Source organism: Triturus cristatus, chromosome 4_2 (assembly GCF_964204655.1).
Source record: "Triturus cristatus chromosome 4_2, aTriCri1.1, whole genome shotgun sequence".
Taxonomy (NCBI): domain Eukaryota; kingdom Metazoa; phylum Chordata; class Amphibia; order Caudata; family Salamandridae; genus Triturus; species Triturus cristatus.
Genome location: NC_140586.1, coordinates 268,809,783 through 268,832,321, shown reverse-complemented (window position 1 = coordinate 268,832,321; position 22,539 = coordinate 268,809,783). Strand labels below are relative to the sequence as shown.

General features: G+C 42.1%; 1 protein-coding gene across 1 annotated transcript in view; it reads left to right on the top strand.

Moving 5' to 3' along the window:
* The window catches only part of LOC146833610 (cytochrome P450 2D15-like), a 363,035-nt gene extending 342,137 nt beyond the window's left edge, over positions 1-20,898 (top strand). The window contains exons 8-9 of the mRNA XM_085601486.1: positions 9,480-9,621; positions 17,279-20,898. Coding sequence (XP_085457612.1) covers positions 9,480-9,621; positions 17,279-17,457 — 321 coding nt within the window. The 3' untranslated portion in view covers positions 17,458-20,898. The remainder of the gene's footprint in view (positions 1-9,479; positions 9,622-17,278) is intronic.
* The last annotated feature ends 1,641 nt before the right edge of the window (positions 20,899-22,539 follow it).

Genomic DNA, 22,539 nt, shown 5'->3' with positions numbered 1-22,539 from the left:
TTCTAGTAATTTGTAATTCTTCCGTGAGATTCCCAAGAGCAGCAGCGGTTTGATTTGTCACAGCCTCTACAACTCTTGTTAATCTTCGAACCTTCCTACTATTTAAGGCAGCTCCGACAAAGAAAAACAATCCTAGGTTAAAATCAATATACTGTTGCAAGCTAGGATCAGTTTGGTCAACATCATCAATAGATAGAGTACGTTTATACCTATTTACAGTCACATTATTTAACAACTTCAAATCTTTATGATAAGATGCAGGTGCCAAGAATACAGGAGGTAATAAGAATGCTACATAACATACTCCGGACCAACCGGCTGGCAAACAATAATAACCCTTATTCCCACATACAAAGTATGTATTATGGGATGCTAAGAAGGTACTATTATTCAACCCGTCAATGTTCAAGATAGTGATACAGTCACTAACACCAACAGGAATATAACCCACACTCTGGACGCACAGGTCCGCTTGAGCTTGTGCCACTTGAATCACAAATCGGTCCTTCCCCACAGTGTCTCTAGTGTTCGTGAAAATGTAGGGGATCGATTCATTGTCTGGTCGATACTCTTCCCGTTCCCATATTGTCCCATTCGCTTGTGGATAACCATCTTTATCTTGGTGACATTCCCTATTAAGTCTAAAGAGTAATCGTCCCACCGTAGGTTTCCGTGTGGCAAAAAGCAAAGTGTACCATGCTCTACAAGAGCCATTATGAGAAAAAGGAAGAGGTATGAATGGCGTGCCTCCTTTCTTCTGATGAGCTGGCATCATACCACATATCCAACAGTTCGTAGCATTTGTAGCAACATGGGTATGATGCAACATCTGGATGAAAGTGTTATTCAAATAAGACTGACGATGCTTCAATTCTTGATACGGAAGGGTGTAAAAGTAGTGCTCCTCAGGCACTGGAGTAGTCAAAACAAGCAACTCCCGGGCAGGAGTCACATCCTCAACAAACCATGTGGTTATCCCAACAATAGCTACTGTAATAATAAAACCTGTTGCGCAAAGAATCTTCTTCTTCTCCATTCTAGGATGAAAAGTCAATACCTTCCTGAAACTAAAAGGTTGTCAGAACTCTTCCCCTTAGGCAGCGGTTGATTTCTTCACCAGCGGGCCAAGACGGGTGTCACTACACTAATGCAGGGCTGATCCCCCCCCCCTTGCCACATTGGCTCTCCGTTTCACTAACCTAAGGACCGTTCTGACAACTTTGGATACAGCAGTCACTTCCTCGGTCTGAGGTGATATCTTCTTCTTCCAGGAATCGCTTGGTCCGGAAAGAGCTTCTCAGTGTCGTTCGGTTCCACAGCACGGCCTTTCTCTGCAGTCAGAATTTCTCGATGGTCGGTCAATACAGCAGGCTCCACCAATCCGGGCGGCACTTTGCGACAGTGCAGGGAATGGATCCAGTTCTTTCGATTGGAAACCCGCACAGCCGTCCTCGTTGCAAGTAAGACTTGCTCAGGACCAACCCATCTCGGCTCCAAGCTGTTCGTCCTTTCAAAAATCTTCAGCATAACATAGTCTCCAGGTCGGAGATTATGACCTTCACCTGTGGACCGATCAGGGAGCGCCTCCCGGACCTGTTGATGAATAGAAACCAAATTATCCGTTAACTGTGCCAGATAATCATTCATCATTACACAAGGTACATCATACACAGACTTAGGTTTTGGTGGACCCCAAATATTCATTGGGCGTCCAAAAACGATCTCATAAGGTGTGAGACCGGTTCGAGAATGCGGTATCGATCTAATTGACAATAATGCCAGCGGTAAAGCATCTGGCCAAGTCAAAGAAGTCGAAGCTTGGATCTTAGCGATCTTAAGCTTCAGAGTACCATTGTACTTCTCAACCAATCCTGCAGACTGAGGGTGAAATACTGCATGGAACTTCTGGGTAATGCCTAGACCCTTCAGGACATACTTTATAACGTCCGCTATAAAGTGAGGTCCGTTATCACTCCACAACAATCTACAAACCCCGTATCGAGGGAAGAACTCCTTCAATAGCATCTTGGCTGTAGTCATTGCAGTATTGTCTTTCGTAGGGTATGCCTCAACCCATTTACTGAAGGCACAAACCACCACTAGGACATACTTCAGGTTGTTACAGCGCTCAAGCTGGATGTAATCCATCTGCAAAACCTCAAAAGGTTCAGTGGGTGTCGCAAATCCTCCTGCTGGGGTTCGGGTACCCTTTCCTGGGTTATACCTCAGGCAGATCATGCAGGTCTGCACTACCCTCTTTGCCGTGCTAGCAATCTCTGGATGCTCCCAGACTTGAGTAAGCAATTTTACAATTGCGGAAGCTCCAACATGTGCTAGCCCATGTGCCATCTGAACCATAGGTTGTACAAAAGCTGTGGGTAACTTCCATCTATCCATCTGCTTATTTCTCCAACAACCTTCATCATCCAATTCTCCATCATTAGACCATTGTTCCCGTTCCTTATCGGAAGCGGTCCTCTGTATTTCCAGCACTTCTCTCCTTGCATCGTGCCATCTTTCTACCTGCGACTTCACAACATACATTGCAGTAGCACCAGGCTGCATCGCAGTCTCTCGTGCCACCCGGTCTGCCAAAGCATTCCCTTCTCCAACCTTATCAACCACTTTCTTATGGGCACTGCATTTAATTATAGCAATCTTCTTTGGATATGTTAACGCAGTCAAAAGGTTGTGAACTAACTCGCCATGCATTATCTGTGCTCCATGTGACGTTAGAAACCCTCTCTCCTTCCAGAGTAGGCCGAAGTCATGCGCTACTCCGAAGGCATAGCGGCTATCTGTATAGACATTCACACACAATCCTGCACTAAGCTCACATGCTCGTGTTAATGCTATCAGTTCCGCTGCTTGAGCTGATTTCTGCGGTATGCGTGCTGCCTCCACTATTGTTTGTAATGTGGTAATTGCATACGCTGCTGAAGTCGTACCATCTGGTAGCTTCAGGCATGATCCGTCCACCCACAGTTCTCCATCTACATCTGAAAAGGGCGTATCCTGGAGATCAATACGACCCTTTGTCTGTTCCTCAGTCACAAGAATACAGTCGTGTGCTTTTTGTGCTTCAGACTGAGTTTCCGGGAACGGCAACAACGTTGCCGGATTTAACGTTACACACCTTTTTAACGTAATATGAGGAGCCAAAAGCGTCAACTCATATCCCGTTAAACGGGCACTAGTCAGATGCTGCGTCTTTGTCTGATTAAGCAGGGCATCAACAGCGTGGGGGACTAATACCAACAGCTTGTGAGATAACACAATTCCCTCACTTTGACGTATTGACACAGCTGTCGCCGCAACCGAGCGAAAACAACCAGGCAATGCTCGGGCAACAGGATCAAGTACAGCCGAAAAATATGCACAAGGGCGCTGCTTGTCGCCGTGCATCTGCACTAAAACTGATAATGCACATCCATCTTTCTCATGCACATACAGGGAAAAGGGCTTCGTATAATCAGGGGTCCCTAACACTGGTGCTGAACAAAGAGCCTGTCGCAATGTCTGAAAGGCAACTTCACACTCATTTGACCAGGGAAGAGGAATCGGTGTGTCCTTTGTCAAACGGGCTAACAATGGTTTAGCTATATGTGAAAATCCCAATATCCATTGCCTACAGAAAGAAACAAGACCCAAAAATGCACGCACGTCCTTCTGTGTGGAAGGCATTGGCGTGTCCAAAATTGCTTGAATACGATCTGATGTGAGTGCACGCCCCTCCTTAGACAAAAGGTGACCCAAATAAGTCACCTTTGGTCTACAGAATTGCAATTTCTTCCTCGACACTTTGTGATTGTGAGATGCCAAAAAGGAAAGCAAGGATAACGTACTGTTCTCACACAGCTCAGGAGTGTCAGCCGCCAACAAGATGTCATCGACATATTGTATAAGGGCGACACCCTCGGGCAGAACAAAGGAATCCAATTGCCTTTTCAATGCTTGACTGTAAATGCTAGGGCTTTCTGTGTAGCCCTGAGGAACTCTACAAAATCGATAAGACCTATTATTCAAAGTAAAACCAAAAAGGTATTGGCTGTCAGGATGAATAGGGATTGAAAAGAAAGCATTTTTCAAATCAATAACTGAAAACGTGGTCGCCGTTGGCGGGACCAGAGTAAGTAACGTCGTGATATCAGAAACCACCGGATACTGAGGTATCACGATCTTGTTTACTTCCCTTAAATCAATGATAAACCGATAAACCTTGGCATCCGCATCTTTCTTCAAGATGGGTAAAATGGGACTGTTGCAAACATTATATGGGACTTCTTCCACTACTCCCACCTTAATCAAATCCTGCACAATCTGTATAAGTGCCTCCTCCCCTTCCTGGGAAATACGATACCTGAGGGAGGCGCGGTAACACCGCACCCTCCTGGACACTAATGTGGACAGGCGGAATCACCATCTGTCCCACATCAGTATCCGAAGTAGCCCACAAAGTACGAGGGAGGGAAGCCAAGACAGTATCCTCTGCAACCACACACATACGTTCAGTCATAGAGTGATTATCATTCAAGATCACACGCACGCCAGCGGGGGAGCAGCGGATCGTAGCTCTGAAGTGCTTGAGCATATCAAGACCCATAATGTTGTCAGGCGTGTTCGGGGCAAGCAGAAACGGACAGGGTGCAGAAAAGGGATCAACATGAAATGCAAGGGGACGGGAAAGAGGGCTTCGAGAGAGTGTACCATCAAACCCTACCGATGTAATCATTAAGCCAGATGGGGGAGCCCTCGGAACCAATTGTTTAGACAGCGCACTGCGGGTGGCTCCTGTATCAACTAGGAACCGATCAGTAGAACCCAAAACCTTCGCTGAAACATAAGGACCCTTCTGATCAACCGGCACTTCAACAGGTTCCAACCCCCACCCAACGCAATCCTACGCATGCTGCGAATCATGGTACCCAGAGCGATCAGCCCCAGACATCTGATACTGGTGTTGCCGATCAAATACGTTAGGTCTATCTCATTGCTGCGCATTAGGGTCAAAACGAGCACGATCATTAGAATTTCCTCTGAAATTCGAAAAGCCCCCTCTACTTCTCGGTGGTCCCTGACCACGTCCCTGGCGAGATGCATACAACGCTGGACAATCTCTGGCCCAATGACCCGACTGTTTACAATACGCACATTGATTTCGATTAACATCTGACCGACCCGAAGGGGGACCATAAAATCCTCCCCTACCTCTATCGACACCCCGACGAGGCGGACCATACATTTGCGCTAACATCACCTTTGTCTTTAAATCTTTCGATTTCTTCTCTTCCTGCCCCATCGCTTCTTGTTCCTGACGCTCATAATACTGAGCTATAGTCAGGAGGGATGTCGGAGACGAGGTGGACCAGGAACTTTCACTCCCTTTTAAACGAGCTGCTATTTCCGGTAATAAATTCGCCACATATTTATCAACAAAAAGGTGTCGACCTGTATCATCCGTAAGTGACTGACCACTAAAATCATGAAATGTCTCCTCAAAGCGCGTAAAGAAATCTGCAACTGATTCATCAACCTTCTGTTTACACGAGGCTAACATATTCCAGTCAATCTTTTTAGGGGGAATAATTGTTTTCAACTTGGTCAAAATAGCAGCGGGGAGATCTAAGATAATCTGAGGCGGTTTTTGCGCAGGTTTCCTCTCCCTATCCTCATCCTCGATCTCAGACCACTTAGCCTTAAAAGCGGCTTGATCATCCACCTTCCGCACAGATCGCCACATATCCGGCGGTAAGATAAGCCCAAAGAACAGATCTATATCTGTTAAGGTCATAGTACAAGAATTCAAGGCCCCTTCGACTTCTTCGTAAAAGGCCGCTGGATTCTTGCGGGGGTCCGGCAGTGCATTCTTTAATACCATAACATCAGCTCTATGCCAGGGAGTATAAACCCAATTATACACAAAATATCCCTTAGCATCGGCGGAAGTAATATCCAAACTAGTTCCCGCTCCTTTAGGAGGAACATACAAAGGTGCCGCCTCTCGCATTGGTTTAGCATGCACTAGGTCGTTCTTATCTGAATAGGAGGTAGATGAGTGGTCATCGCCGATACGTGAATCCGACTGCTTTTCCTCCTCTGCTGTTAGGCGCGCTCTCTCTTTAAGGTCGCTCGCCGCGTCCCGTAATGCAAACAGCCGTCGAGCCACATCAGGCGCCTTAGAGGGAGAAAAAACACCGTTACGTAATGCTTTAGCATCTAATACCACATCGTCAGGCTCAAAAGCATCTGAATATTTCCGAAAAACAGTAATCACTTTCTCAGAAAAGTGTCCCAAAAAATACAACTTCTCTCTATCCTGCCACTTTTCCCAAGAATCCAACAATTCGGTGAGGGATAACTTGCCCTTGAGTGCACGAAAAGAAAGTTTCCGAAGCTCACCCATTCGGTCAAGCGATAACATGGACCGCGTGTCTACCTTACCCGAAGCCGATCCAGAATCCTGTGACCTCGGGGCAGACGCGCCAACATAAGGGGGCGGAGAGCGATCTAATAAATAAAAATCATCTTCGAGATTAGTAAGGACAGGATAAAGTGGCTGGCGGACAGCATATTGACCCGAGACTTGCAACCGACGCTCTTTCTCGTGTCTCTCCGTCAGTTCTCTTTCCTCCCGACGCTTCGCTTCCTGTGCTCGCACATGATCATTCTTCCGTTGCTCTTTATCAAACAGCGCTTTCTCACGTTTTTCTCGCTCACGCACTTCCTTCACCCATAACCGCACACACTCAAACATATCTTGGCGAGCACGCCGTTTACACATACACTGTTCCACATACTCAATCTTACGCATATCAAACGATCCATACAAAGGCCAGCGCAACTCAGGATCCTTTTTGGTGTATTTCCTCCATACTGTGCTGTACATTATAGAAGAAAGACCATGTTTCACATACATATCCCTATTAGGAGTCCCCTCTGGGGGAGCCGGAGCAGATTCCTCGAGGTTTAACCGGTTTCCAAAGCAGCAGCACCACTTACGGAGTGCGCTAAAAGCAGGCATGCTCAAAAATAATGCAAAATATGCAGTATTATCAAAAAATGGCACTTAAACCTTGCGCCGTTCAAATTTACACAGCTCCGGAGAAATATCTCCACATTACCTGCCTATATGTGTTGCAACGCATATATTCTCACAGTAATCAATACAAGATATGACCGGTCATCACAAATCAAACTCAAATGGCCAACCCAGGCGTCAAAAACTCGGAGCAAGTACCGTACAACGGTTCTTACCAATCAAGAGTGTCCAGATTCCAACTGCCAAGCTCCAAAATTCGCCCAAACGGCTGTCACGGCAAAACCGACACAAGAGGTCTCAGTCGAGGACCGGCGCCACCCAGATGGTCAGTGCGGAAGAGAAGGAAGAAAACCTCGGGATGCCAGGACTAAAATGCCTCTGGCAGTGATCACATCCCCGGCCAAATTCCTCACCTTCGTCACGACCAGTCCTTCGAGCGTCCGAGTCGCCGATGAGCCCCACGTGACGGGCGCCAATTGATGAATACAGGCCCCAGCTAGGCCCGCAGGATACAAGGGTTCACTCTCCTGTAATGGAAGCTACAAGGAAGTTGGCACGGAAACTGCAAAGTACAAAGACAAAGTTTATTAACCCTTAAGGGTGGTCCTACAACCTATACAACACTCTTCAGTATTGCATAGAGTAGCACAAAGAACTTGCGTACATGGTCCCCTTTTATACACAACAGAGGGGCTCATAAGTGGGTGGATACAACATGAAGCAAGGAATATTGCCTTTTATGGACATTTTCGATACAGAATCAATATGTGGGCGGAGTTGACACACTCCTTGAGCCCGCGAAAACATGGTCAAGCAGGGACTAACTGATAACAGATGCGGTCAAGTCTGGGCATGCGCCGGACGGACAAAGGAACTATTTATAGACTGTTACTAGGCAGATAACGAGAGCAACTGAAACGGAGATAGGACTCTTCTCGTGCTGAGCACGTGGAGACATGACAATACAAAATGGAGTCCGGCCATTAGGCAACATAAGAAGAGAGACTCGTTCTAAGAAAGGGGAATTCATGTCTTCAGTGAATGCTTAATCACATCGCTGTTTCAATTTTCAACAACAGGTTGATGGCTAAGTGGATTTAATGAACACTACGGACAAGGGGTTAAAACGGGAAGTGACAGGGAGAGGCTTTCCTCTGGGACACAAGAGATAGAGAAAGGGGTAATTGGTGAACAATGCAAAGCACTACAGTTTCCTGTATGAAACCAGAACAATGGATCTGATGACCAGTTCCAGTAAGCAACTACTGAAGACAATACCAACAATACAGTCGAACAAACCCAAACTTAGTAGGATGTCACAAGATCAAGAGAAAGTACTACAGTACACAACAAGCTCTATGGAATCTTTTCACACTTCTACTTTTTAACAGACCTGAAAGTAAAAAGGTGTGAGAAGATGCACACCCAGGATCAAAGAATTTGAATCATTATGAAGTTTATGGAAGTGATGTAAAAACCTTTAACCCAATGAATGGGTTACAGTAATCCTTATCCTGACAAAGCTTTGCATCTGGATTATGTGGTTGCTACCTATTTACTTTATTCCACACTATGGGGCAAATGTACAACCGTTTTTTGCGGTCGCAAACAGGAATTCGTCCCGTTTGCGAAATGAAAATTGGTCTGCCTATGCACAAATCATATTTTGCGAGTCGCTAACCTATTAGCGTCTCGCAAAATATGGTTTGCAATTCGGTACTATGAAGGGGCGTGCCAAGGGCGTCCCTTCCTAATAGCAAGTCTAACACTAATGTATGATTGTTTTGCGACCGGATTTGTGGTCACTAAAACAATCACAGTTTACCACCTATTTTAAGTAGGTGGTAAACCACTGGCAAACGGGTAGGGGTCCCCTGGGGACCTCTTCTATTTTGCAAATGGGTGTGAAAATATTTTTTAAGAGCAGGCAGTGGTCCCAGGGACAACTGCCTGACCTAAAAAATGAAACTGAAAACGGGCCGCATTTTGAAAAAAAACATTGCTTTATTGAAAAAGCAGTCAAAGACATGGTTGTCTGATGACCCAGCAGGCCACTATCCTTGCTAGTCATTCCCAATGGGGTCGCAAATTGCGCTTGCCTCATGAATATTGATGAGGCATGCAATTTGCGACCCCATTGGGAATCGCAAACAGTGTCTGAGACACTGTTGTACATTCAGTTTAGCGAGCTGCAAATTGCAAGCCGCCATTCTGCGCAATTTGCCATTCGCTAAACTGAATGGCCGTACATCTGGCCCTAAATCTTATACCAATCTTTTCCTGCTCATTTTAGAGTGATCTACTCACCAGCGCCAGGCCATGTATGTTGGATTTGCATCTTTTAGACCATTGAAAGGCAGGAGACACTTTAATTGGAGAGTACCTTTTACAGTTAACTAAACTTAAACATGTCTCTCCTGGTCTTGTTTTTTTTCTTTAGGGTACAACTGTAATCACCAACCTGTCCTCTGTGCTGAAGGATGAGACCGTTTGGGAAAAGCCTCACCAGTTCTACCCTCAGCACTTCCTGGATAAAGATGGGAACTTTATGAAGCGAGAGGCATTCATGGCTTTCTCGGCAGGTGAATATGTATGTGTCTGTCTATGGGGTATGTGACGTTTGCCATGCAATTTCTATTACTTGGGACATTACAATGTAGGTCAGTACAACACAGGTAAGTATACCACGCAGGTTATTTTTGGCCTGTTCATAATGCAGTACTTGTTTGAAAAATAACAACCTAGGCAATTCTTGTAAGTAGCAGTTGTAAGTCTTTTCTATCTAATAGTCAGAACAGTTTAAGCAGTGAGACGAAAAATGAAAATTGTAGTTCTTTTTTAATTATAAGTTTTTGGTACATTCACAATTAAAAACAAATTTATTATATACATAGTAAAAAATCATGACAAATAATAAAATAGATTGTGGGTTACATAGGGATGAAGAATAAACAAATGTGGTGGCACAACTGTATGTTATTCGACGCGCGTTTCGGCGTAGTTAACGCCTTCGTCAGGAAAAATAAGGCCACAATTCCTGTAATGTAAAAACAAATATAAAAATTCTAAATCATATTTCATCACTGCCAATATATTTGTTACAATTTCTCTTATTGTTGAGTTTAACATATCTCAAGTCTGACTAAATTATTTATTTAATAAACAGATGGTATGCCTTCAATCACAAGATTATAGTTGTGACTTTGTTACAACAATACTGAGTTCAATCACAAAAAGAAGAGAACAATATCTGAGACGTCACTATCATCTAGATACAATAGAACTACCAAAACAATATATTTCATTCTTTAAAATTTCAGCATATTGCTAATTGGTAGTAATTTTTACAGGAAGAAGGAGTAGTGAGAGAATATAGAGCAGATAGTTGTGTTCTCCATTAATATAAGACAGAGGATAATTCATTACATGTCTACCTGTGCTCCAAGGTTCAAAGGTGGGGTTTCCAGGAATTTAAGTAGGTTATTTTTCATGTGAGTGAATACCTATTAATGTAGAACATATTGTTATGGTTAGCTGTTTTTATTAGAAGCCATCTTCTTTACTCTAGTTAAGACAAAGGTGATTGATACCTTAATTGATGTTTATTCATTCAAATATAGTTGGTATTGAGAGGGGATGGCTATTCTTTTATGTTCTGTATTCCGATAAATCCATGAAGATAGCACAACCTAAGGCGATAGGAATTAGAGAATATATAACTATCTGATATTAAGAAGGGGATGAAACAGCACTGCTGGGTTTCTAGTTAGTGCCGTTATTGCGTTACCTTATTTGGTGGAAGTTTACGAATGGATGACAGTTCTTTAATACTTCATTGCGAGCAGTTCATATATATGTTAAAACCTAGGAAAATGAAAGCACGGGGATGTTCAGATGACTGTTATATATATCTAAACCAGATTGTGAGGTTAAGTTTGTAGTTAATGTGATTGCCGCATTACCTGGTATATAATAAATTCTTGTAAGTGCCGAGTCTTGATAAAATGGTTGATAAAACAGTGGCAGTAGAGGCGTAGCAGGTATGATATAACCTAGGAGTTGGAAGTAACACGGATGAAGTTAAACAATAATGTGGGGGAAGGATGTGGAAATCAGAATAATTACTGTGCTGTTAATATGGGGGCTGTAACCGTTTGCCAGCTACACATATACCTCTTTAAACACGATCTAGACGATAAAAGTACAAATTAAGACATAGGAGAGATCACCACGTGTTAATGAACTCCGCTACGCGCCCCTTTTTTCACGTCGCGTTAGAACACGACTCGAAAAAGCGATACGCTGCACTGATAGGTTAACCACTTTAATACGCTGTAAACGTAGCCTAACGCCATTAGAGCAACGTAATCCCCACACGTTATGCTCTAGAATTGCACCAATTAGAAGGCACCACTCAAAAAGACGAAAACCAATATATAGACGGGATACACAGAGATACATTGTTTCAACCATTATCCACAGAGCCCGGTCGACATCGATAACGCGTCTAGCACAAAGGTAAGCCTGCTTGCTACTTAATAATACTGAGTTACTAAGAGCCAGCTTGACACTGTTAACATTTTAGATTTCAACAGAAGCTTGCACCATCTTTATATAATCGTCCATCATTCGCTTTGCACGTAAATTAATGTGACCGCGTCCTCGTGTAACATACTAACACAGCATCGTATAACATTATTAGAAACGACACGGTCTATTTTTCAGGCGTCTCTAATGCTAAAGTAAGCCTGTTTAGATCGATCGATAGACATTCTTACACTTGATGCAACACGACCACGCCCTGCTAACAACTATCAAACGCTGTATGTCCAAACAACGCTATAACGATATCCATCGCGCATACAAGAATCACATTAAAACATCTGATTCAAGTATTACCCAAAAAGCGATACCCCTCCCCCACTTGGCAGACTACTAGCAGCATATATATTTTTTTGTACTAACAGCACAGTAATTATTCTGATTTCCACATCCTTCCCCCACATTATTGTTTAACTTCATCCGTGTTACTTCCAACTCCTAGGTTATATCATACCTGCTACGCCTCTACTGCCACTGTTTTATCAACCATTTTATCAAGACTCGGCACTTACAAGAATTTATTATATACCAGGTAATGCGGCAATCACATTAACTACAAACTTAACCTCACAATCTGGTTTAGATATATATAACAGTCATCTGAACATCCCCGTGCTTTTATTTTCCTAGGTTTTAACATATATATGAACTGCTCGCAATGAAGTATTAAAGAACTGTCATCCATTCGTAAACTTCCACCAAATAAGGTAACGCAATAACGGCACTAACTAGAAACCCAGCAGTGCTGTTTCATCCCCTTCTTAATATCAGATAGTTATATATTCTCTAATTCCTATCGCCTTAGGTTGTGCTATCTTCATGGATTTATCGGAATACAGAACATAAAAGAATAGCCATCCCCTCTCAATACCAACTATATTTGAATGAATAAACATCAATTAAGGTATCAATCACCTTTGTCTTAACTAGAGTAAAGAAGATGGCTTCTAATAAAAACAGCTAACCATAACAATATGTTCTACATTAATAGGTATTCACTCACATGAAAAATAACCTACTTAAATTCCTGGAAACCCCACCTTTGAACCTTGGAGCACAGGTAGACATGTAATGAATTATCCTCTGTCTTATATTAATGGAGAACACAACTATCTGCTCTATATTCTCTCACTACTCCTTCTTCCTGTAAAAATTACTACCAATTAGCAATATGCTGAAATTTTAAAGAATGAAATATATTGTTTTGGTAGTTCTATTGTATCTAGATGATAGTGACGTCTCAGATATTGTTCTCTTCTTTTTGTGATTGAACTCAGTATTGTTGTAACAAAGTCACAACTATAATCTTGTGATTGAAGGCATACCATCTGTTTATTAAATAAATAATTTAGTCAGACTTGAGATATGTTAAACTCAACAATAAGAGAAATTGTAACAAATATATTGGCAGTGATGAAATATGATTTAGAATTTTTATATTTGTTTTTACATTACAGGAATTGTGGCCTTATTTTTCCTGACGAAGGCGTTAACTACGCCGAAACGCGCGTCGAATAACATACAGTTGTGCCACCACATTTGTTTATTCTTCATCCCTATGTAACCCACAATCTATTTTATTATTTGTCATGATTCTTTACTATGTATATAATAAATTTGTTTTTAATTGTGAATGTACCAAAAACTTATAATTAAAAAAGAACTACAATTTTCATTTTTCGTCTCACTGCTTAAACTGTTCTGACTATTAGATAGAAAAGACTTACAACTGCTACTTACAAGAATTGCCTAGGTTGTTATTTTTCAAACATATATTACCCTGTCCTAGGAATCTTCAGGGGGTCCTCATTATCTGCTTAAAACATAATGCAGTACTTTACAAGGCAGGCAAGGAGTTTTTTTTTAAAAGATATTTTCAACGTCATTTAAAATATGGTAATTAAGGCTCACATTTTTTAGCGTTTAGAAGTGGGGAAAGGTGAAGGGAGGTGAGTTTTTTAGGGTTCAGGGGTACCTAGAGGTAAGGAAACATAAGAGCTCTTTAGGGGTCAGGGGTATTTACAGCAAAAGGGACGTAAGCGTTATTTAGGGTTCAGGGGACACGTAGAGGTAAAATCAGGTAGGGTTTTAGGGTTCAGAGGTGGGTAGAGGTAGAAGGAGGTAAGTGCTTTTTTGGTTTCAGCAGTGGATAGCAGTAAAGGGAGGTAAGGGTTATTTAGGGTTCAGATATGGGTAGAAGTAAATTGAGTAAGGGGTTTTAAGGGTTATGGGGGCCATGAAGAGGTAAAGGGAGGTAAGGAGGTTTTAAGATTCAGGGCTGGGTAGAGATAGAGGTACATAAGTATTTTTTCTACATATATATATATATATGCAGTCCCCCTTGAGCCAAAATCGGCTTAAGGAGGAGGGCCCACACACCTCCATCCCCCAAACAACAATATTTATTGACCCCAGGCCCTGACTCATCCTAGGAATCATATTAATTTTAACGAAAATGCCTTTTTTGCCATGATCCAGTAGGAGTATCCCGAAATAGCAACAAAAAATTCAGCACTTTGGCACCCCTTTTTAAAAGGACTGGGGGGAGCAGGGTATACCTACTCTGCCCCCATAAATCGTTCTTTTTTTACTCATTTTCAGGACAGAGGACTAAGTCCACGGAGTCCTGCAATGGCAGCCGCAATATTTCTCAGCCCCCGTTTGATGGATCACCATGAAACTTTTCAAAAAAGAGTTGAGGTGGAAGAACTTTTTTCTGAAAGTTTTGTGAAGATCTGTCAAATGATCAAAATTTATAACCAAATGAAAAAATACTTTTCATATGGAAACTTAGTCCTAGCTATAACTACCCACTGGCGACCGTCACTCGGTAATATATAATATTAAAGATATATTTATGTACAAAAACATACACATATATGTGTGTGTGTGTATATATATAATATATAGAGTCATTATAGGAATGTTATAGTTAGGTGAAACTGTCAGTTAAAGCGTAACTATAACTCATGCCCCTTTCATGCATGGGGCCTGATTACGAGTTTGGCGGTGCGGCACTGCATCTGCTCTGCTGCCGCACCTCCAAACCTGTGGTCTGGCCACCCATAAGATTACAAGCATTACTCGTGTCTGGCGGGCTTTTTTTTTACTTTCCCACAGTGGTGCCTCTGAAAATGGATCCTACAGTGGAAACTCCAAACACAATTCCTGCACAGCATGGACTATAAAGTCCATGCTGTGCAGGAACTTGGGTACATGCACACAAGGGGGCAAATGTTGTGCCCCCCCCTGTGTGCACCCCAAGGCCCAGAGGCACAAGGGGGACCTGTAGGGCCCCCTTTGTTTCCTCTCCGCTAAGGTTTTCATGGAGGAGGAACTGCCATGAAAACCATTTGGCAGAGGAAAATTGTAATATGCTTGGCGGGACCACAGCGGTCCCGCCAAGGGTTTTGAGGCCTCTGGACTGCCAGTAAACGTCCGTTCCCTTGTAGCTGCGACGGGCAATGGCGGTCAGACCACCCTAATTGTAATAGGGCAGTAGGAAGACCACTACTGCTGCGCCCTTGCCACCAGACTCGTTATCAGGCCCATCATTTTGTCATTTATGATGTCATTTCAAATGTTGATTCAATGTTCTCAGTGATGTCATAGATCATGTCATGAGTGATGTAATATGCGCTGTAAATATCAGTGCACTGCATGCCGAGGATGCGAATTAAAGTTACATAGGACCACACACCCTATAAAAATAATTATCAATATTAACCCCCGGGCCGCTACCATTTTTGTTTCTGCAATCCCATGAGTGTACCACGGGATCTCTGTAAAAAGAAATTATTTTTTGGGCCCCAGGGCCAGAAGGGTTATGGGGACTGGGAATTTACCCATTCCCTTATTTATTTTTTTAAAAACATTTTTTAGGACAGGGGACTAGGGGGCATATATATCAAGCCCTTTTCCCGTTCGCAAGCGGGACGATTCTCAGAATCGGCCCGTTTGCGAACGGGAAAAGGCCTTTTGGTATGCATCATCCCAAAAGCGCATCGCAAATTAGAGAATCTCAAAATCTGCGATTCTCTATTTTCCAATTGCATTTGAGGAATCACAAATTAGGATTCCTTAAATGCGATATAGAAAGCACCTAAGTTGTGCGAATTTGGCATAAGAAATCATAAATTACCACCAACTGACAGTTGGTGGTAATTTGCAAATTCTTGGAAAAAAGCACTTTTTTGCTTTTTCAAAGTGCCATGTGGCACACATACACCCCCATAGGGCATGTATGTGCTCCACGTGTGCACACTTGCTCATTTCAGGGGTGCATCAGGGTGTCCTTATGACACCCTTGCCACCTTGAAATTGCATTCTCAGTTTGCGATGCTCTAATTGGCAATCGCAAATTGAGAATGTCTTCCCATTCATTCCTATGGGCCTCTACGCCCATAGGAATGAATGGGAAGGTATTCCTTAATTGCGAATCGCGATTTGCAATTCGCAATTAAGGAATATTAATGAATCGCAATTATTATTGCGATTCCTACATACATAGCATTTTGCGATTCCTTAATAGCAATTTGCTAAGAATCGCTATTAAGGAATCGCAAAAGGGCTTGTTCATACATATGCCCCTAAGTCCCCAAGTCCTGTAGTGGCTGCCGCAACATTGTTCTACATGTCGTGGCCAGGCAATAATATATCTCACTCCTGCCGGACCAGCACTTGTCTCTTGAAACCAACCACTCCTATATGGAAATATTTTTAGCCTTAAGCTATAAAAAACTTATGAACAGATTTACATAAAATCACAAAAACACCCTTTCTTGTCCAAGTTCTAGCTTCCCTCCAAATGTGGTGTAATTCCGTTCAGCCATTTTCACTCTATCATTTTCCAAAGAAGTCTATGGAAAATGCATGGATATTTTAAGTTTTGGAACCCCCCAATCCCTCAGCCTCGGCTTTAGGGATCACCCTGAAACTTTTTAGGATGAAGCTGAGCAAAAAAGAGCACTTTTTGTGGAAAGTTTCAGGAAGATACGTTAAACGGAGCCAAAGTTATTAGCAAATCAAAAACACCATCCTAACTATTCTAACTATAACTACCCACTGGTAAGCGCAACTGGGTTATATATTACCCAATGGCGGTAGATATATATAATGAAATATCAGCATAATGCTTGTCATATACCACGTTCTAAAACAACAACAACATTTCAAAACGTGAAAATTCATGCTAAAGGCAACTCTGAATAAGGACTGTGCTTGATAGAGGAGGGAATACAAGTGTGTGTGTGCATGTGTGTGTGTGAGAGACAGTTACAATCATGGCACACATCACTTTCATAGGACTCGGAGAGCCGTGCTCTCTGAAAGCAATTAGTGAAATTATTATTTCTGCACATTAGTTAGGGTGGACATGGTTTTCCAGAATGCTGTTCGCCACCATATTGCATATGATCTAGATAAAGATGAGAGAATCATATGTGCATAGAATTGGGTTATCATCAGTGTGGGTGGAAGTTGCAAATTGAACACTGAAGTCCCTTGCAAATCTAACCGAAGAATGCTCTTCAGTGAAATCTAGATCCTATAGCTTGAATGCTCTTGCATGTTTTTCTCCAACAATAACACTCTACCCCTTTGTCATTGATTGGACTTCCTATCTCATTTTCTCTGCAGGTCGTCGTGTTTGTTTGGGGGAACAACTTGCCAAGATGGAGCTATTTCTCTTTTTCACCACCCTCTTGCAGTGCTTCACATTTACCAGCCCTGAGGGACAGCCTGGGCCGAAAGAGAATGCCATCTTTGCTGTCACACGAAGTCCTAATCCCTACCAGATCTGTGCCACAGTGAGATAACCATCCACCTCCAATGGCCTCTCCAATATTATTCAGCTTTTTGTCCACGTCTCTTTGTAAAAGAAGGACCAGCTACGTATATCTTTAATGGGGAAGAATACTATATAGATCTTAGTCTAATGGCTTTCCATTGAAGCACCAGCACAATTCAGACACGCCTGAATTACCCACAGAGCACTGCACTCCTCTTCACCCTTCTATCTAAGCGAGAAACTGAAAATATCTGGAGCAAATATGGGTTCCCAAAATGCCCAATCCCTGCTCCTGGAACCCCCCACCTTCAGTCGAGAACAGCACATAAGTCAATCATTCTCTAGTAGTGCCACAGGAATTTAGAACTCCTCACCTCCCCCCTTTCACCTAAAAACCTGCGTTGTCACCTTCAAAAAGGACCTCAAGATCCTCGTATTTGAGAGACACCTTGGTTAAGCACTCTTGACCAGACTTAGGTACTCTCTCCACCAGGATTCGAACTACCCTCATAATGTGACACCACCATCTCAATTGTTGCTTGAACTGTGTTCCACCATTGACGTATCTGCTGCATCTTTCCTGGTTGCAGCTACCGATTCTAAGGTCTGAATTTTAATTATTGTAACTGAAACTTGCTTTACCCAGCATTCTGCTACTTTTGTAAAGCACACTAATGCTTTTGGGCCATGTCTGCGCTAAATAAAATTGCTAAAATAAAATAAATAAAAATGAGTCCTATGCCTGTAGCACACCCCATCCTGTGTGTTCCTCTCTATGTGACCATCTCTTAGATAAATATTCTGTAGTATGCTTCTCCATACAATTGTGAAAGATGGGCTCCAAAATTCATCAGCTGCAGTTGTAAATTTGGACTTTATCCTACAGAAAATCCATGATACTCAGGTTATCAGCTACATTGATAACATTTTCACTGCCCATCAGTACCAGGATAACCAGTAAAGGGTAGTTAAACCTGCTAAATGCTCCCATCTCCATGGGAAAAAACTCCCATGATGAGGGGGAAATATTCTTTCTCATTTCCAAAAAGAAAATGCTGTTACTGGATTTTCTTTTTGAAAATAAGAAAGGAAAACAGCTTTTTGCAGGGCTCAGTCTTCTTGACTGGGCCCTGAACTAAACTGAATAAGGCATTGTCAAGAACTACCTTGATGGAGGTTCCTGCCAATGCTTTAGAAATGACCGCCAGCTTGGTGGATATTTTTAAACTTGGCAGGCACCATCTCCGTCATGGCGATGGAGTAATTTACTCTGTCTCCCTGATGGAGAAATGGGCCACCTTCCATTAAATAAATTAGGCACTAAATATTTTTAAGAACATGGTCCAAAATACTGCCCCACTATGATACAATGAGGCCAAATGTTTTACATTGTATAATATGTCTTCCAGAAGGTAGCCTAAATAGTGGCCAGTAAAAGCTTTTTATCTCACTCTTTCACACCGTTTCTAGTGATCCACCGCAAACCCAAATATATATTGATCAGGGGTAAATATTCAACAACACTACATCACTTTGACCCATACACATTCACTCAAATCCCTGATGAGCTGGGGTCAAGTTTGTAAGTTTTTCTTCACTCTACTCTAGTTTACTCAAGCACCAAATTTTATACATCCTGTACTTTAGTGTATTTAAACATTTGGAAATCGACTTTTCATCTACTTGGTCGATGGACCAATTAGTTGAAGAGTTGATAACATTGGATATTTAAATAACAAAACTGGAAAAAAATAACCACAAACTCCTTGTGAGGTTAAATATTTTATCTAGTAATAATAAATGCTTATAGCTATCATATTCAAAAGTTCAAATACTGGAAACCTCATGAGAGAGAAACTTCAATTTATAACAGAGTAAAAACGGAGTCATTCATCAACATTTACATTGCATTAGAGTGGATAGATGAAGAGACATTAGATGTAAACAAATATATCAAACAAATCCATCAATTTTGGAGGGGATAGATAAAGAGACAGAAGTTTCAGAGACAAAAATACACCTGCAAAATATATTCTGCAATGCTAAATTAAGTTAAATACAAACCCAAGAGGTCTGTAAAGGGAAACCACCACCCAGGCCTAGGTAGCAGTGGGGGACCCCTGAATTCAAGAGTCATGGATCAAAGACTCAAGACCAAAATAGGGACAGGACAGGAACAGCTAGGCCTCACAGCAAACTGACGATCAGCGACGCACCCTCTCTCGGACACCTACAGCATAAGCGGCCTCCTCCTACTTCTCTAAACCTCAAGCACCTATTCTTAAACCCTAAAATTACATGTCCATCCCACAGCAGTTGCAAAATAAATGTTTCTAGCTAAGGGATTGGTTGAGGTTTAGCGATGGGATGTCACCCCACTATGAAATCATCTATCCTTGACTACACCATTGTTTAAAACATTTTTTATACAGTCATCAATACTTGCTCTTTCTCATGAGTACACATGTAACAATGTATTGTACATTTTGTGAAATTCAACGTCTACAAGTTCCGTTACCACAAAAACACTGGCTTTGGCTGCTCTACAAGAATTCCGTCCTTCACCAGGTCAAGCCTTTTCAGCTGCGCACAGCAGTTCGATCACGTGATCACATAGTCCATGCTTGCTCCAAATGCCACCCTCACTAGATGTAGGCTAACTCCATAATATGGAGGACTTGTCCATTACTAAAAGAGCGGAAAACGAACATTTATTAATTATGAGTTAGTCTAGCATAGCACAAGCATAAAAGCTGCATTATTTTTTAGTGTTAATGCAGCACACACCATGCTTTTTACCGATTTCACATGCGGCCTTGCCATGCAAACCGTCTTAATTCGTTTTATTACATTTCCGGTTATTTACGTATAATTCAGGGTTATTTCATGCACATCGCAAAGCAAGCTTCCCACATGTAGTGTAAATGTGTACATTAGTTTGTTCTGACACTACTTACAGTTAGTACGTATTATAGGGGTGTTCGACTGAGCAAGTTTCTTTCGCGAAAATCCTGCTCCATCACTAGTAATGTACGGTCATACTGTCCAGACTGCAATATTATTAATATAGTTTACATCAGCTCTCAAAAGTAAGAAATCAGAGACTCCAGGGATTCATAGCCAGTGCCAGGCTTCCCTTTTGAGTATCAGTTTGTTCTGCAAATGCCTTATTTAAGTGGCAAGACTGTGTTTAAATCTAAGGAAGACCAACCTCATTAGGCCAGTGATGCAATAACTGCAGTGGATCCCAGTTGAGCAAAAAAGAGGACATTCAAGGTGCTTTTTCAATTCCTTCCGATAAGGTTATACTTCTTGTCTCTAAAAAATGTTATTCTTGTTTCACGCTAAGACGCTTTGGTAAGGCAGCCCTTGACTTTTAGTTAAGAAATTCAAAGTACAATTCTTAATCATCTGCAAGAGTGAATAATCGAATTGATAATAAATGTAGTTGTCCAAGGTGACTTTTGAACAGTTCTGAATTTGTGCTTCTTTCTAGATTTTGTTGTGAGGAAATATTTCTCTAGGCATTTCAGGTACAAGCGGGCAGTAACACACCATTTACCTAGAAGATGAATCTTCATTCTGCCCACCACATCATTCCCCTTTTCATTGGTAGGACAAGGGAATACAGTGTTGCTGATTTTAGCTCTGACACTAAAATGTTATTGAGCCACCACCTAATTTAGGACAGCCCTTCCAATGCCATTTCTGCTTTCATATTGCACAGAAAACAGTGAAAATGTACCTGACTGGCTTGGCAAATCCACCAGTATGTGAAAATATAGTATGATGGTGGGTTCAAAGTGAATATAGATTTCTAGGGCCCTCGGGATTGGGTGCTGGTGGTGGGAAAAGAAGTCATATGACAGGATGGAATCAAGATAGGAGGCCTGTAACAAAGGGTCTCACTTTACAAGGATCTTTGGGACATATGCATATGCAAAAACAAGGAGATGATGGACCCAGCGCTAAAACCTTTCACACACTCACCCCCAGTCACAGATCTGGGATTAATCCATCATTGTTCTTTAGCTCACTTCACCACCCCAGTTGAGACACAGCTATATGCAAATCAGTCTTGACCCTGCGCCTTATGGGGATAGTCCAGCCCAAACTGCCAAGCCGTGGCTTCCCTGGACCGGAAACAAACATCCTGGGACCGGTTTTGGGCTAACAGCCCTCATCAGCCAGGCTAGTTTGAATCAAGTGGCAAATCCAGTGGCAAAGTGAGCAAGGGACCCACGTATGGGCATACACATATGCGTATGCCCCACACGTCATGGGGAGTGGTAAGGGTGGGAAAGTCTGGAGCGTCAGAATCTGCAGCTTTCTTTTTCTCCTATTGTGGCTCCTGTCCTGATCGTGGGAGCCGGTTTGGAATAAAAAGCTCCAAAGCATATAAGAGTATAAGAGATGAAGGTTCTGCCTTTACCATACAGGAAGCTTCACATCTTGCCTGCTACACTGTAAAGAACCCCATTAATAATTTCATCATGTTTATGATCCTAATAGCAGAGATTCAGTCCAGTGCCATATCTCTTTTAGACGAATACAGGTCTTCACATACTAGTACACTTATAGACTTTAGTGAACATTTTCACCATATGGATTTAGATGATGTCCAGCTGGAGAAAGGATGGAATCATGTATACTTTCCCACCTGATAAAAGTATGAGGCTAGGCCATGCATTCACCCTCGACCTAGCTGATCTATTTGTATTTAACATGGATGATTTGATTCTGCCGTTTTCAAGACTACAGAATAAAAAGGGGAACCAAAGCCAGTGTTGTTGTTTACATGCAGTGCTTTACTAGTTTGAATTCAGGGGCTTGCTTCAAAATCTGTATGCTATAATCCAAAAAGCTCTTATGGGTATTAAGAAATATCTGTAGAGCATGTGATTATGGCAGTTGTTTCATGTGGTTCAAACATTTGAGCACCTGGTCATATGTTTGTGTGTGTTCTATATCTGGCCAGAAATACCAAATCCAAAGGGTAACAGAATATTACTAAGTTCTAATGATATTTTGCTTCTAACTTTGGAAATGCTAGTTTCAGAGCTTCTGGATAATAATGCTATAGGCCAATGTGTAGGAAAACAAACAGTTG